The following is a 15,521-nucleotide window of genomic DNA, read 5'->3' as shown; positions in this document are numbered from 1 at the left end:
CAGACAACGTTGGAATTCCACCTTGCAAATGGAGTAGTGGTGATCTTCTGCACAGACCCTGCACTTGATGATGCGTTCCAGACATTTCTTGGTGGAGTGTATTCTTGTAACACTTGAAGCATTGTTGTAGATTGTAATAGCATTCCTTCTTGATTTGAAATGGTGGAATCCTGACTGAAGCACTTGAGCAGCAGCAAGATCCGCTTCAGCTATAATGGAAAAGGTTATTTTCATGGACAAGCGGTCGCCAGAGACCCTGGCGACCGGGTGAACAATGACAGTGATGTCAATTGGTATTCCAGAAGAGTTCTCAGCTTCGATTGTGTCCGCAGGTTCTTGGAGGTCTCGGTTGATGATCCACTCTGGGTCTCTTGTTGAAGACGGTTCTCTCCGCAAGGTGCTGGCGAGAGAAAGTTAGGCTGATATGCGCTTCAAGTGCCGTGCATCCATTTCCGGCCATACAGGCAAAAGGCCAAATTCAGACATAATTTGTAAGAGGACAGGTTGACGGTGAGGAGCTACCAGACACGTCTGGCTGCGACAGCTGCAAACCTATGCCTTGCCAGGATTATTGCATCTAGGCTTAGCGAGTAGAAAAATCTGGCTCAGAATATTAATAATAATAATAATAATAATAAATTTCGATAGCTGCGAAGGACCACCCTTTAGATAAAGGGAAATAAAATAAGTAAATAAATTGGAAATAAATCTGAGAACCAGTAGTGCCTATGGATCTCTCAATAATTAATAATGAATATTAAAGCATTAAGTGAACTGTAAATTGAAATAAATATTGAGCCGACTCGCACCACACACTTCGGGGGTTAATGGAAATAATAGTTGTAGACAATTCAACTACAAATTACTTCAACATGAATATAAATCATAATTATGGAATATAAGTGAAATATATGATCTTATATTGAAGATCATTTAATAAATGACAATTTATATATGTGAAATATATGATCTTATATTGAAGATCATCAAATAAATGATAATTAGTATTCTACTAAATTCGAAACTAGACAACAGCTTGGCTGTGTGGAGAAATAGTAGTATGCGTCTGGGTTTTATCGTCACGAAAACTTGTTGGATCAGGATATCCAGAACTCCGTGATTGAGGCGGACACTTATCTCCTTCCTTGCCACTAGGACACAGGCTGAAATACAGGTAGATTCTAAATTTTGCCTAAATGAATATTATGTTACACATATTTCTAGGTGAAAATGTAGAAGCGGGCCGAAACAAAACTTACTTGTTGATTTTAGTGGTCATGTGGCTTGACGACAAAGGACGACATGTGGCTTGACAATGATCCTACCTGCTAAAAATTGTGATCACAAAAAATAACAGTAATTAGGAACTTATCGTTTGCAGAGCCTTGTGTCTGAATAATAAGGAAGCTGCTCCAGCACTCTGACATCCGCTGCTGCTAGGATGACGTAATTACGGGCCGGTAAAATTTGCACGCTTCCAGACACTGCTTTTTCCGCGAGAATAATGGCTGCTTCTCCCGCACATGCGCAATACCAAGGAGTGTTGCAGCGGAGAAATTAACTCCGATAATTTACTCAAACTATGCAAGATAATAAGGACAAGGTTTATAATAAGAAAGCTAATATTGATTAAATTCTCGTCATATAACAAATATGAAACGAAGTTCATATAGACAAAAAGGTTATAGGGGAAATTCTTTCCTCCACGTATCTCTGTGATAACAGTTTCAACTGTATATAGTGATCTCAGAAAATAATGCTATATCACTCGCTCAATGGTAAATATATTATCAGCGAATAATTCTTATGGAAGAATGCTGATATGAAGGGAGAATTTAATACAATTCTCTGAAATGTAGACTTTTTTTCCCTTGGTCGGTCTGGTTGACGTAACTTCGTCATGGATAGTAGGAAACTTTTGGAGTGGTTATTGCAGTAAGAAATGAATTGATAGTATTACTCTACTGATTAGTAGTGTTAATAAAATATAATGTACAAGGATTATCTAACGCAGTACTAAATGTTAGTAATTAAACGCTAGATGATTCTGACGTCTAGTACGGGAAATGCATCGTATTGTACTAGAGATTAATAATTAAATGTTGGAAATTTCCAACATATAGACGTCATCTTCAGAAAGACACAAATGCGCTGGAGAATGTGCAACACCGGGCAACAAAATCATTCCAGAGCTAAGTCAGCTCTCGTATTAGGAAAGATTGCGGGCCATGTGTCTAACAACACTGCAAAAGAGGCTTGACAGGGCGGTTCTCATCGAAACTTAAAATACTGAACAATCTGTAGGATGTTGAACCCGAAAATTTCTTTAAAATGTAACACAAACAGGAGCAACGATTTCACACTCAACAAGTGCAATGTAGGACTGAGAACAGGTGATGCTTTTTCCACCCACAGAGTTATAAACCCATGGAAATGCCTACCCGGAACTGCCAAAACTGTTTAAATTTTAAAATCCATATGTAAAAGATGGGGCAAATGGTGGAATCTTTGACAAGCCGCCGGCTTCCTGACCTCGTCGAAGCCACTTGTCTTAATGGCGCTGAGGTAAACATCCCCAGTAACCCCCACACAACCTTAAGATCCTCTCAAGTTACCTTAAATAGTTTTATAGTATTCCTGGAGTTGCAATAACAGGTTATTAAATGGAAGGTAAAGTTAGGTGGCATGTACAATAACGGGGGGAAGTACTTAACCAAATGCTGAGTCCACAAGTAAGAGCTGGCCTCTAACATCAGCCAGAGCGTCACCCAACACCAGCCAGAGCGTCACCCAACACCAGCCAGAGCGTCACCCAACACCAGCCAGAGCGTCACCCAACACCAGCCAGAGCGTCACCCAACACCAGCCAGAGCGTCACCCAACACCAGCCAGAGCGTCACCCAACACCAGCCAGAGCGTCACCCAACACCAGCCAGAGCGTCACCCAACACCAACCAGAGCGTCACCCAACACCAGCCAGAGCGTCACCCAACACCAGCCAGAGCGTCACCCAACACCAGCCAGAGCGTCACCCAACACCAGCCAGAGCGTCACCCAACACCAGCCAGAGCGTCACCCAACACCAGCCAGAGCGTCACCCAACACCAACCAGAGCGTCACCCAACACCAGCCAGAGCGTCACCCAACACCAGCCAGAGCGTCACCCAACACCAGCCAGAGCGTCACCCAACACCAGCCAGAGCGTCACCCAACACCAGCCAGAGCGTCACCCAACACCAGCCAGAGCGTCACCCAACACCAGCCAGAGCGTCACCCAACACCAGCCAGAGCGTCACCCAACACCAGCCAGAGCGTCACCCACACGCAAGTGAATTCAACCGTCCTCTAACCATGGGAACATTTCCACACGTCGTACACAACCGTCATATCAAATATCTTAACTCTACCACCACACTTTATTTAATATAAACTATATGATATAACCTACTGGCTGCTTAAAATTTAATTACTTGTTTACTTTAAAACTCTAAACACCGGCCAGTAAGTTACATTTCATAATTAAGTCGTGTCCAGGCAACGCTGCACGTTAACTGGCCACTACTCGGAAATTCATCATTTGTTCCTTTACAATTCCCGCTGTTTATTGTCACACAAGCTCAAACCTTATCATAATATTTATTGACCAACCCTGGTCATAAGGTCAAGTGCCGCTCCATCATTTTGAATGCTAATGTTAACTTCTGAAGGTGAAGCTTAGTGTAATAATTTACTTCCAAATAAAATGTTTTAGGTGTTTTCTATGTTTAGTGCGAGTGCTGGTTGATAATCCACGAGTGGGCTTTTCTTAATTCGTTATTTACAATACTATTATATTACTATTTTTACAATATTATTATTATTATTATTACAATATTATTATTATTATTACAATATTATTTTTATTTTATTATTATTATTATTTTATTATTATTATTATTTTATTATTATTATTATTTTATTATTATTATTATTATTATTATTATTATTATTACAATATTATTATATTGATGTTAGTGGTGTTGAGGTATCTCCGCATGCCGCTGTGCAAATTTCTTGCCTGTTGTCTCTTATTTTTTATAATGAGTCGCTTTATGTCAGGGAATTGGAACTCATTCCTTTAACATTTATTTCGCTTACTACATCTGTTATTGTAATTGTTACTGTTAGGTTTTGCCCGAGGGGCGAATTATTTGGGCGGCGCCTGTCATTCTCAGTGGTGGCTTGTTTTCAATTTTATTACAGTATATACCAACATATACCGCTACTTAAACTGTAAAATAAATGTTGTTTTAATTGTTCTAAGAACGTAGGTGTGATTTGTACACTTGAGTAATCCAGGCAGACCTGTAACAATAAGTTGATACAAGAAAGGTTATCTTGCGTTGATTTCAGGACTTAATGTACCCCTGCGGCCCGGTCACTGACTAGACCTCGTTGCTGGACTGGTCAACCAGGCTGTTGGACGTGGCTGCTCGCAGCCTGACGTATGAATCACAGCCTGATTGGTCCTCAAATATAATGTATCCTTACTCTGAGGCACCCTTTTCTGCCTATCTTCTCCCTTCATCTCTCCAGCTTCCACGTTCATGCCTTCCATCTTCTTCCTTTTCAGTTCATTTGCTTTACAGCTGAGGTTCGTCAAACCGCAAAACCAGGCAAAATTTTTTTATTTTATTTATATATACATGAGTTCTTACATTCTTGTAAGGCCACTAGTGTTTCTGGCATGTCCTCAAACCTAATTTTTCCCTGGATATGACCCGCCAAATAGTTCAACAACCAGGAACCCATTCACTGCTGGGTGAACAGAGGCTACAGTTAAGGACTGGCACCCAGTCAATCCTCCCGGGTAGGATACGAACTCAGGCCGAAGCGCTGAGCAAGTAATTTACCACTACGCCACGGGGACTGCAAATATAATGTTGGGGATAATGTTAAGTGAAGTAGTGAGTAACGGAGACGTGGTCGCCCTCAGCCAGGACACCCGGCGCTACGGGTGACGGACGGGAGGGAGGAGACTCTGGTGACCTACAGTGAGCTGTTCAGCCAGGCCCAGGCGCTGGCCACGGCTCTGGCTCACCCGGCTCCACCCCGCTGTGCACTCCTCGTCCTGCCCAAGGTGGTCGAGTGGTGGGTCGTCTGTGTGGCTGCGTCTTGGTGCGGTGAGTAGGTACAACTGGACTGGCTGTGTGTGTCTTTACTATTTGTGTCTGCAGGATCGAGCTCTCAGCTCTTCCACGCCATCTTTCTAACCATCAATTCTCCGTTCTTGTGTTTTTCTTTTTTCTTCTCTTATATTACCATATTATTAATTAAATTTAAATTCTAAGTGCATTGCATCTAACTCCATATTGTGTACTTTAATGTTGTAGACAATTATTCAATTTCAGAGTTTGACACACATTTCTCATACTTTTCTAATCTAAATATCATTAAATAGTGCTCTCCATTCTTGTTGCATGTAAGCTGACATTAACCCTGAACTAAATATGCTATCACATATAATTTAATATATCTACAATAACCAACAAACTGGTAATCATTAGTAAATTTACTACTCAGTAAACCATGCACAAAATTAACTTTAAACTAACACTAGTCTATCAGTAATTAACTAAAATGTCAGATCACTCAATAAACATTTTGATGATATATATGCAATACCAAAAGCACTAGGTACTAAACTCGATTTCATTATTTTAACAGAAATAAGGCTAAATAAAGATTATGTTCAATTATGCAACTTAATCGGTTATAAAGGCATTCTTAACTGCAGGCCAGACAAAAATGGGGTGGTAGCTATCAAGATAACTTTACCTGCACTAGTGTCATTAGTGATAGACACGACTACTATGAATATACCTTTGTTCAGTTTCATCAAACCCTTTAAATCCTCTGTAACTATTGGAGCTGTTTATATATTTCCCAAAGTCAATATAACTGCAATGTCAAACAATCTGAGAAATCTAATCATAAGCAACAATCTCAACAAAAATCGCATCATTTTAGGTGACTTCAACATTGACTTTTGTCAACAAAATAATCTTCAAGTCGACGACTACTTTAACAGCATTAATACATGGTTGCTAAACCCCACAATCATCAAGCCCACCCATATAACTCAAACATCTTCTATAGCTCTGGACCACATATGAATTAGTATAACAACCCCTTTTGCTTCTGGTACAATGACTAACAGAACAATCAATCATTATCCTACTTTTCTCATAGCAAACATGGACATAACACCATCAGACACCAAGAAATTGACCTTCAGATTACACAGAGAAGCAGCAATAGGCAACCTCATATACGTGCTTCACAATATAAACTGGGTATCTGAATGAATAGTGTTAGATTAAGGACCTGCCCGAAACGCTGCGCGTACTAGTGGCTTTACAAGATTGTAAATACCATGCTATGTATCCTGACAAACCCAATGTACCTTCTTGTATATAAATAAATAAATAAAAGAATACACTTTGCATAAATTCTCTAACTGACATCTTCCAGACCAAAGCTTGAAGCCTCTACAACACACTCTCCTCTTCTCACCAAGCAAGAAGGTGTCAAAAGATTAAACAACCTCTGGTTTACAAATGGTAAACTTTATTTTATTTATTTATTTATATATATACAAGAGTTCTTACATTATTGTACAGCCACTAGCACGCTTAGCGTTTCGGGCAGGTCCTTAATCCTAATTTTTCCCCGGATTACGACCCGCCAAATCGTTTAACAACCAGGTACCCATTCACTGCTGGGTGAACAGAGACTACAGTTAAGGATTGGCGCCCAGTCAATCCTCCCCGGCCAGGATACAAACCCAGGCCAAAGCACTCGCGAAGTGCTGGGCGAATATTTTACCACTGTGCCACAGGGACAGCGCAATTACCTAAATTTACCTAAGGGCCACTAATACCTCGATGAGGACAGGAAAACGGCAGCTTGTCAAATGCCAAAATAGAGTTTTGGCATTTAAGGCTTCGGTGGGTTGGTAAAGCAGCCCTAAATTAAACAAGTATGACACCCTTCTGTAGTGTCCATGCTAGAGAAAATCCTGAGCATCCCGTTGGACGACTCTCAATGGGCGCAAGCATCCCTCTCTGTAAGATTCGATGGCTTGGTGTCCAAAAAGCCTCCCAGATTACTCTACCAGCCTTCCTTTACCTCCCATGCATTGAACGACCGTGTAAGAGAGATCCTACCAGAACCTCTGAGTGATTCAGCAGGGATATACGATCTTATGAAATGATAAAGCTGCCCATTTCATTATGAATGAGGTCAATTTTTTTTATTGGAGTTAAAATTAACGTAGATATATGACCGAACCTAACCAACCCTACCTAACCTAACCTAATCCATCTTTATAGGTTAGGTTAGGTTAGGTTGCCGAAAAAGTTAGGTTAGGTTAGGTTAGGTTAGGTAGGTTAGGTAGTCGAAAAAAAATAGTTCATGAAAACTTGGCTTATTAGGCAAATCGGGCCTTGCATAGTAGGCTGAGAAGTGCGTTCTGGCTACTAGGTACGACATATATATAATATATATATATATATATATATATATATATATATATATATATATATATATATATATATTATTAAATATGACCGAAAATGTAAGATTAATAATTCTAACACGAATTTTCTCAATCTTTCGTACATTTCGCTTCACTGTTGGAGGTAAATCAAAAATCAATTCTCCAAAATTCATTTTTATTTCTAGTCTGACGCGACACGAGCGCGTTTCGTAAAACTTATTACATTTTCAAAGACTTTAGTTCACAAATACACAACTGAATAGAACTTACGCATCTCCGATTTTATATCTACATTTGAGTGAGGTGGAAGGGGTGATGTGGCATTAACACAAGACAGAACAAGATGTGGTATTAATAGGGTATTAATTTCATCAACACAAGACAGAACAAGAGTATTAATAGGGTATTAATTTCATCAACACAAGACAGAACACGAAACAATGGATATTGAATAGAAGTGTTTGTAGAAAGCCTATTGGTCCATATTTCTTGATGCTTCTATATTGGAGCGGAGTCTTGAGGTGGGTAGAATATAGTTGTGCAATAATTGGCTGTTGATTGCTGGTGTTGACTTCTTGATGTGTAGTGCCTCGCAAACGTCAAGCCGCCTGCTATCGCTGTATCTATCGATGATTTCTGTGTTGTTTACTAGGATTTCTCTGGCGAAATCCTATTAATCCTATTAATAATCTCTCCCTATTAAATACTCTTGTTCTGTCTTGTGTTGATGAAATTAATACCCTATTAATACCACATCTTGTTCTGTCTTGTGTTAATGCCACATCACCCCTTCCACCTCACTCAAATGTAGATATAAAATCGGAGATGCGTAAGTTCTATTCAGTTGTGTATTTGTGAACTAAAGTCTTTGAAAATGTAATAAGTTTTACGAAACGCGCTCGTGTCGCGTCAGACTAGAAATAAAAATGAATTTTGGAGAATTGATTTTTGATTTACCTCCAACAGTGAAGCGTAATGTACGAAAGATTGAGAAAATTCGTGTTAGAATTATTAATCTTACATTTTCGGTCATATTTAATAATATATGTCTACAGGAAAGACTGCTACCAAAATATACTAATATATATATATATATATATATATATATATATATATATATATATATATATATATATATATATATATATATATATATATATATATGTTGAACCTAGTAGCCAGAACGTCTTACTCGGCCTACTATGCAAGGCCCGATTTGCATAATAAGCCAAGTTTTCCTTAATTTATATATTTGCCTAATTTTTTTCTAGTGCAACGATAAATCTGGCTATTTCATTATGTATTAGTTAATTTGCTTAAATTTGAGTTAAAACTAACGTAGATATATGACCGAACCTAACCAACCCTACCTAACCTAACCTATCTAAACCTAATCTAAACTAACACAACTACGTCAAAAAATTATGTTCCTAATATAATATAATAATAATTAAAATAAACTAATTGAAAACAATTTATTGCAAATAAAAAAAATCACTCGGCCTATTAGGCAAATTGGGCCTTGAATAGTAGTCCAAGAAGTGCGTTCTGGCTACTAGGTACGATATATATATATATACATATATATATATAAGTATATTTTGGTAGCAGTCTTTCCTGTAGACATATATTATTAAATATGACCGAAAAAGTAAGATTAATAATTCTAACACGAATTTTCTCGATCTTTCTTATGTTTCTTTTCACTGTTGATGGTAATTGAAAAATCAATTCTCCAAAATTCATTTTTATTTCTAGTCTGACGCAACACTTGAACGCGTTTCGTAATAACTTATTACATTTTCAAAGACTTTTAGTTTACACACACACAACTATTACCTGCAAACACTAAACAGAGTTCTTACTTATGCTATGATTTAAACAGATTGATTGATGAAGATTAAGCCACCAAAGAGGTGGCACGGGCATTAATAGCCCGTAAGTGGTACAATTTTTTTTTCTCAGTATTCTGAGGTTGCATTTAACCATCAAGCTGTTATCGTGGGGGAGGATACTGCTTCACAGTCTTTATGAGGGTGTCCAGCTGCTGGACACCTTTGTTGACCAGGAGAATGGCTGTGTTGATGGCTTCAGGGTGGCCACTGCATGATTCAGGAACTCTTAAAGCTCTTCTAAGGTCATTGGTTGCTTCACATTCCAGAAGATAGTGAAGTAATGGCTTTTCTGTGACAGTTTGGCAGAAGATGCACTCTCTCTGTCGATGTTCACCAGTCTCCCAGTTGCATCTGTAATCTAGACGTAGTCAATATAACCTAACTGCTATTTCCCTGTGGATTCCTTTTGGGATATTTAACCTTTCTAATTTGGTTGCCTGAAGATACCATGTTGCAGATGGCGAACCTTCAGCTATTCTCTGGTGTAGGTAGACTTTGTTGAGATGTGAGAGTTTTTTGGTGATGATGTATTTTATGTTCTCTAGGCTGGGTTGAATTGTTTTATGTATCACTGGATGACGAGTTGCCAATTTAGCAATTTCATCAGCTTTTTCATTTAATGGGATTCCAATATGGGATGGGATCCAGTTTAAGGTTATGTTGAGTCCTTTGCCTTTAGCGACTGCTCCAAGATACAAAATGGTGGTAATTATTTCCACGTTATCTTTCCAATTTAAATTTAAAATTTCCATTCGTCATTCGTCAATCAAAGACAACAAAACGCAACTACTTCATGCTACAAACGAATGGAGAAACAGCAACATCGACGAAAGTCTCCGTACTCGCATCGAGCAGCACCTCGACATCCTCACAGACCGACATCACCTCAGCACTGAAAGAAGGATAATCAAGAAACTAACAACGTTATATGGAGGACCTATGGCAATTCCACGACCATGAGACGGCTTCCTGAACCTTGCAGGAATCAACCTCACTGAGGACCAAGTCACTCTCTTAAATCTGGGTATAAACTGTCACGTTATGTCCAGACCAAGTAAGATGGCCCAGAAACTGGAGTTGGAGATACTGTTGGACGACATATTCGACCTCGAGACACAAAAGAAGGTCACCACCAAAGACACCTTACAAGCAGAACTTATTGCGGAAGGAGGAAAGAATCGAGGCAACTACAGAAGCACCATACTGTCCCCTGAGCTCAAAGCGGCAGCTAAGAGCCTTCGTGAGAACAAGGAAATAGTTGTCAGGAGAGGTGACAAGTCGCCAATATACGTCATTCTTAAAAAAGACGAATATCTGGCGAAAATGAACCTCATACTCTCTGACCAAACCAAATTCCAAAAGGTAACGAAGGACACTACAGCCGAATTGAAAGCAAAGGTCAACAAATTGATCAAAACTGTGAACGCCAAGAAATCTGGACTCCCCCTGCCAAAGATTATTGGGGAATATAAACCTGGATACGCATATGGAAATGTCAAGACACATAAGCCTGGAAACCCACTTCGGCCAATCATCAGCCAGATACCCACACCCACGTACAGACTGGCGAAACGACTCAACGGCTTGCTGACTCCTTATGTCCCTTGCGCCTTCAGCCTGAAGTCTCCAAAGGAATTTGTTGACTTACTGCGGGGAACATGGGCCACAGGAATAAGAGCCTCGTTGGACGTAGAATCACTGTTTACCAACGTACCTGTGGATGAAACAATCAGGATGATAGCGGAGAGAGTGTATCGTGATCCGGCCTGTACTCCTCTTGACATACCAGAAAACATTCTAAGGAAACTACTCCAAGCTTGTACTAAAGAGGCACCCTTCTTGAGCCCGGATGGGCACATGTATAAGCAAGTAGATGGGGTCGCCATGGGTTCTCCCCTAGGTGTCCTGTTTGCGAACTTCTACATGGGTACCATCGAGCAAAAAGTCTCAGTCGACATGAACTTGAAACCGGCCATATACTGCAGGTATGTTGACGACATTTTTACACAGATACCTGATGTCAGACATCTGCAGGAGCTGAAGGAGGCATTTGAGCAGAATTCTGTGTTGCGTTTCACTTACGAGATGGAGAAGGATGGGAAGCTGCCCTTTCTAGATGTAACAGTCATGGAAAGGAGCGGAGGTTTCCACACTGCAGTCTACACTAAGGAAACAAACATAGGAATGTGCCTAAATGCCAACAGTGACTGCCCAGACAGGTACAAGAGGAGTGTTGTTAGCGCTTATGTCGACCGTGCTCTCAGCCATAGCTCAGGATGGAAGCAAGTCGACGAAGAACTTTGTAGGGTAAGGCAGGTCCTAGTCAACAACGGCTTCTCCAATGGTTTCGTTGAAGACATCATAAGAAGGAAAGTGAAACGCCATGAACCTCTGAAGAGACAACTAACACAACACCTATACCCCCTATTAGACTATTTTACAGGAACTTCTTTTCCACAGCTCATAAAACGGAGGAAAGAGCCCTGAAAGATATTGTTAATAGAAACGTTATCCCTACAGACAAAAATCAGAAGATACAATTGACGATTTACTATAAAACCAAAAAAACGGCCAGCCTACTCATGAGAAACTCTCCAGACACAAAGCAGAACGCTTTAAAAGAGACCAACATCGTCTATGCCTTCAAATGCCCACTTGGGGACTGTAAGCCTCAAAAAACTCAGTATATAGGCAAGACAACAATATCTCTTTCCAGGCGATTAACGATGCATAAGTAACAGGGCTCCATTAATGAACATATAATCTCTTTCCACAACCAAACCATCACAAAAGAAATCTTAGCAAACAACACAGAAATCATCGATAGATACAGCGATAGCAGGCGGCTTGACGTCTGCGAGGCACTACACATCAAGAAGTCAACACCAGCAATCAACAGCCAATTAATGCACAACTATATTCTACCCACTTCAAGACTCCGCTCCAATATAGAATCATCAAGAAATATGGGCCAATAGGCCCTCTGCAATTACTTCCATTCTTACCTTCAATATCCATTGTTTCGTGTTCTATCCTGTGTTGAAAGTTTTGTTCACCTCATCCAAAACTGTTGTAACATATCACCTCACCCAAAATACGGGTATAAAATGAAAAATGAAAGCTGTTTAAATCATAGCATAAGTAAGAACTCTGTTTAGTGTTTGCAGGTAATAGTTGTGTGTGTGTAAACTAAAAGTCTTTGAAAATGTAATAAGTTATTACGAAACGCGTTCAAGTGTCGCGTCAGACTAGAAATAAAAATGAATTTTGGAGAATTGATTTTTCAATTACCATCAACAGTGAAAAGAAACATAAGAAAGATCGAGAAAATTCGTGTTAGAATTATTAATCTTACTTTTTCGGTCATAGTTAATAATATATATATATATATATATATATATATATATATATATATATATATATATATATATATATTTATATATATATATATATATATATGTATATATATATATATATATATATATATATATATATATATATATATATATATATATTTATATATATATATATATATATATATATATACATACATATATATATATATATATATATATATATATATATATATATATATATATATATATATATATATATATATATATATATATATATATATATATATATATATATATATATATATATATGGGCTCCTCTGCTCCTGAGGCAGGGGCAGAGGAGCCCCTGCCTCAGCCCAGTGCCTAGCAGAGAGAGAACCTAATGGACCAAAATCCGGACGATCCTGCACTTTGCACTGATGGCATCAACATATTCCCCTAGAAGAGGGGCAAACAGCTGGTATGGGACTACACATGTGTATCCATCCTCGCCGACACCTACGTACACTTCAGTGCTGATCAAACAGCTGGTGCAGCCAACCACAGGGAAGCAGTAAAATCAATCAAGTACCAGCGACTGGAAGGTCAATACACCTTTGTTCCTATAGCGTCCGAGATGCTTGGGCCCTGGGGTAGGAGTGCCTTGGGCTTTCTCAAAAAATGTTAACATGCTAAAGCCAAAACAGCTCGGCTTCGGCATTCCACAAGGGTGCGAGGCGGCAGCTCACGCAGCTCGAGCCTTCATCGCCAACATCACAGATGAAAAGGCCCTTGTGAAGTTAGATTTTAAAAAATGCCTTCAATTTGGTGCTGAGGGACGCTGTACTCCGTGCGGTTCATCGTCATTTCACTTTCCTCTACCCTTTTGTACATTCATGCTGCAGTATGGATCTAAAGCTGCTTTTTGGCGAATATGAAATTTCTCACGAGAAGGCGTCCAACAGGGTGACCCCCTTGCTTCTCTCCTTTTCTGCTTAGTCATCAAACAAGTCACAAAAGTCCTGTCCAGCGAGCTAAACATCTGGTTCTTGGATGATGGTACCCTAGCTGGTTCCCAAGACTCCCTCCTGGAGGACATCAGAAAAATTCAGGAACAAAGTGCAGTTTTAGGCCTCACCCTGAACCCTTCTAAATGTGAAATAATATGTTCCAACCAGGGCATCGTAGAGAGAATAGAGGGTCTTCTGCTAAATATCCATATAACTAAACCAGAAGACAGCACACTCCTAGGAGCCCCCCTGGGGTTGGAAGCCATCGATGAGGTCCTTGATAAGAAAAACGCCGACCTTAAGAGGATGGATGGGAGGACTGTGGATATTGATGCTCATGACGCACTCTACCTCATCACCAGATGTCTGTCCCTCCCCAGGTTAACAAACTTTCTGAGGTGTTAACCATCCTACAGTACCCAAAAACTAGATGAGTATGACCTGTTACTGAGATCAATACTAGAAAAAGCCCTCAACCTCTCTCTTGATGACCTACAGTGGAAACAAGCCTCTCTTCCCATAGGACTTGGGGGCCTCAGAGTTCGAACAGCAACGCAAATCGCTGTACCAACCTTCCTGTCCTCCTTATCAGCATCCGACGACCTTGTGAAGGAAATTCTACCTGCCTATTTACATCAGCTAGCAGGTGTACACGATCCCAATTTTACACGCTGTGCCACCGAGTGGGCCTTTGTGCAGGCCCATCGCCTCAACCACCATCCCCAAAAGCCCACAAGCAATCCAGCTGGGATGGCCCCTTTGTAGACCAAGTTGCTGCAGAGTGCCTGGGTGCTGCAATAATACAACACGACATTGCTCGCCTCACAGCAGTAGCAGCCCCACATGCAGGGGATTTCCTGTTAGCAACCCCAATGTCGGCTACTGGCACGCGTCTCACACCACACGCCCTCCGAATTGCTGTGGCCCTCCGCCTTGCTGCCCCAATCCACACCAAATATAGGTGTATTTACTGCGAGGTGGTGGCCGACAGGTACGGCCACCATGGCCTACGCTACCAAAGCACAGGGGGATGGCACTCAAGGCACAGTGAAGTGAACGACATCATCAAGAGAAGCCTCACCACAGCTGGATTCCCAGCTGAGAGCCCTGTTACCTAACACCATGTAACTTTGATGCTCTTATTGGTCGCCCAGATGGTATCACAGTGAACCCCTGGAAGAATAGCAAGCAGTTGGTATGGGACTACACGTGTGTATCAACCAACCCGTTCTCACACAAGACAGCACATATATGACTTAATGCTTAAAGTCAATATGTTGAATATGAATTAGTAAATATGTGATATATTCCCAGTTACTTTTTTTTCCAAGGCCCAAACTCTTCCTCACGTACCAACTTGCGTCTCACAGTACCCGTCCGTCAACCTAGATAGCAGAATAGTAGTGATTGGTTCAATTATAAGGAAAATTGTACTTTTCAGGTCCCACATGGGTTGTGAAATTTACCTACTATTGTCCATGCTCTTAGAATATTATAGATCAGCTACATCCTATTGAAGGTTCGTAGTTTTGTTTTGAGAAATATTAGTTGTTCTTAGTAAATTATAATAAGCACTAAAAATTATTACATAGAATAACAGTCCTTCACCAATCAATATTATATACCATAGTTGGTGCTTTACAAATCTTTAAAGGATGTTTTGTAGGAACGCTAACAGAAAACGATGGTTCATTGGAATGCCTATGGGGTAAACTACTCTAAGCAGGATGGTATTGTGTCT

General features: G+C 40.0%; 1 protein-coding gene across 4 annotated transcripts in view; it reads left to right on the top strand.

The window, feature by feature from the left end:
* LOC123769148 (acyl-coenzyme A synthetase ACSM3, mitochondrial) overlaps positions 1 to 15,521 on the top strand; it is a 401,722-nt gene that overhangs the window by 278,369 nt on the left and 107,832 nt on the right. For all 4 annotated transcript variants that reach the window (XM_045760127.2, XM_045760117.2, XM_045760154.2 and 1 more), the window contains one exon: positions 4,976 to 5,162. In XM_045760127.2, coding sequence (XP_045616083.1) covers positions 4,976 to 5,162 — 187 coding nt within the window. The remainder of the gene's footprint in view (positions 1 to 4,975; positions 5,163 to 15,521) is intronic.

The sequence above is a fragment of the Procambarus clarkii genome, chromosome 86, assembly GCF_040958095.1.
Source record: "Procambarus clarkii isolate CNS0578487 chromosome 86, FALCON_Pclarkii_2.0, whole genome shotgun sequence".
Classification (NCBI taxonomy): Eukaryota; Metazoa; Arthropoda; class Malacostraca; order Decapoda; family Cambaridae; genus Procambarus; species Procambarus clarkii.
Note: the sequence above shows the minus strand (reverse complement) of the source record. Positions and strands in the feature narration are given on the sequence as shown.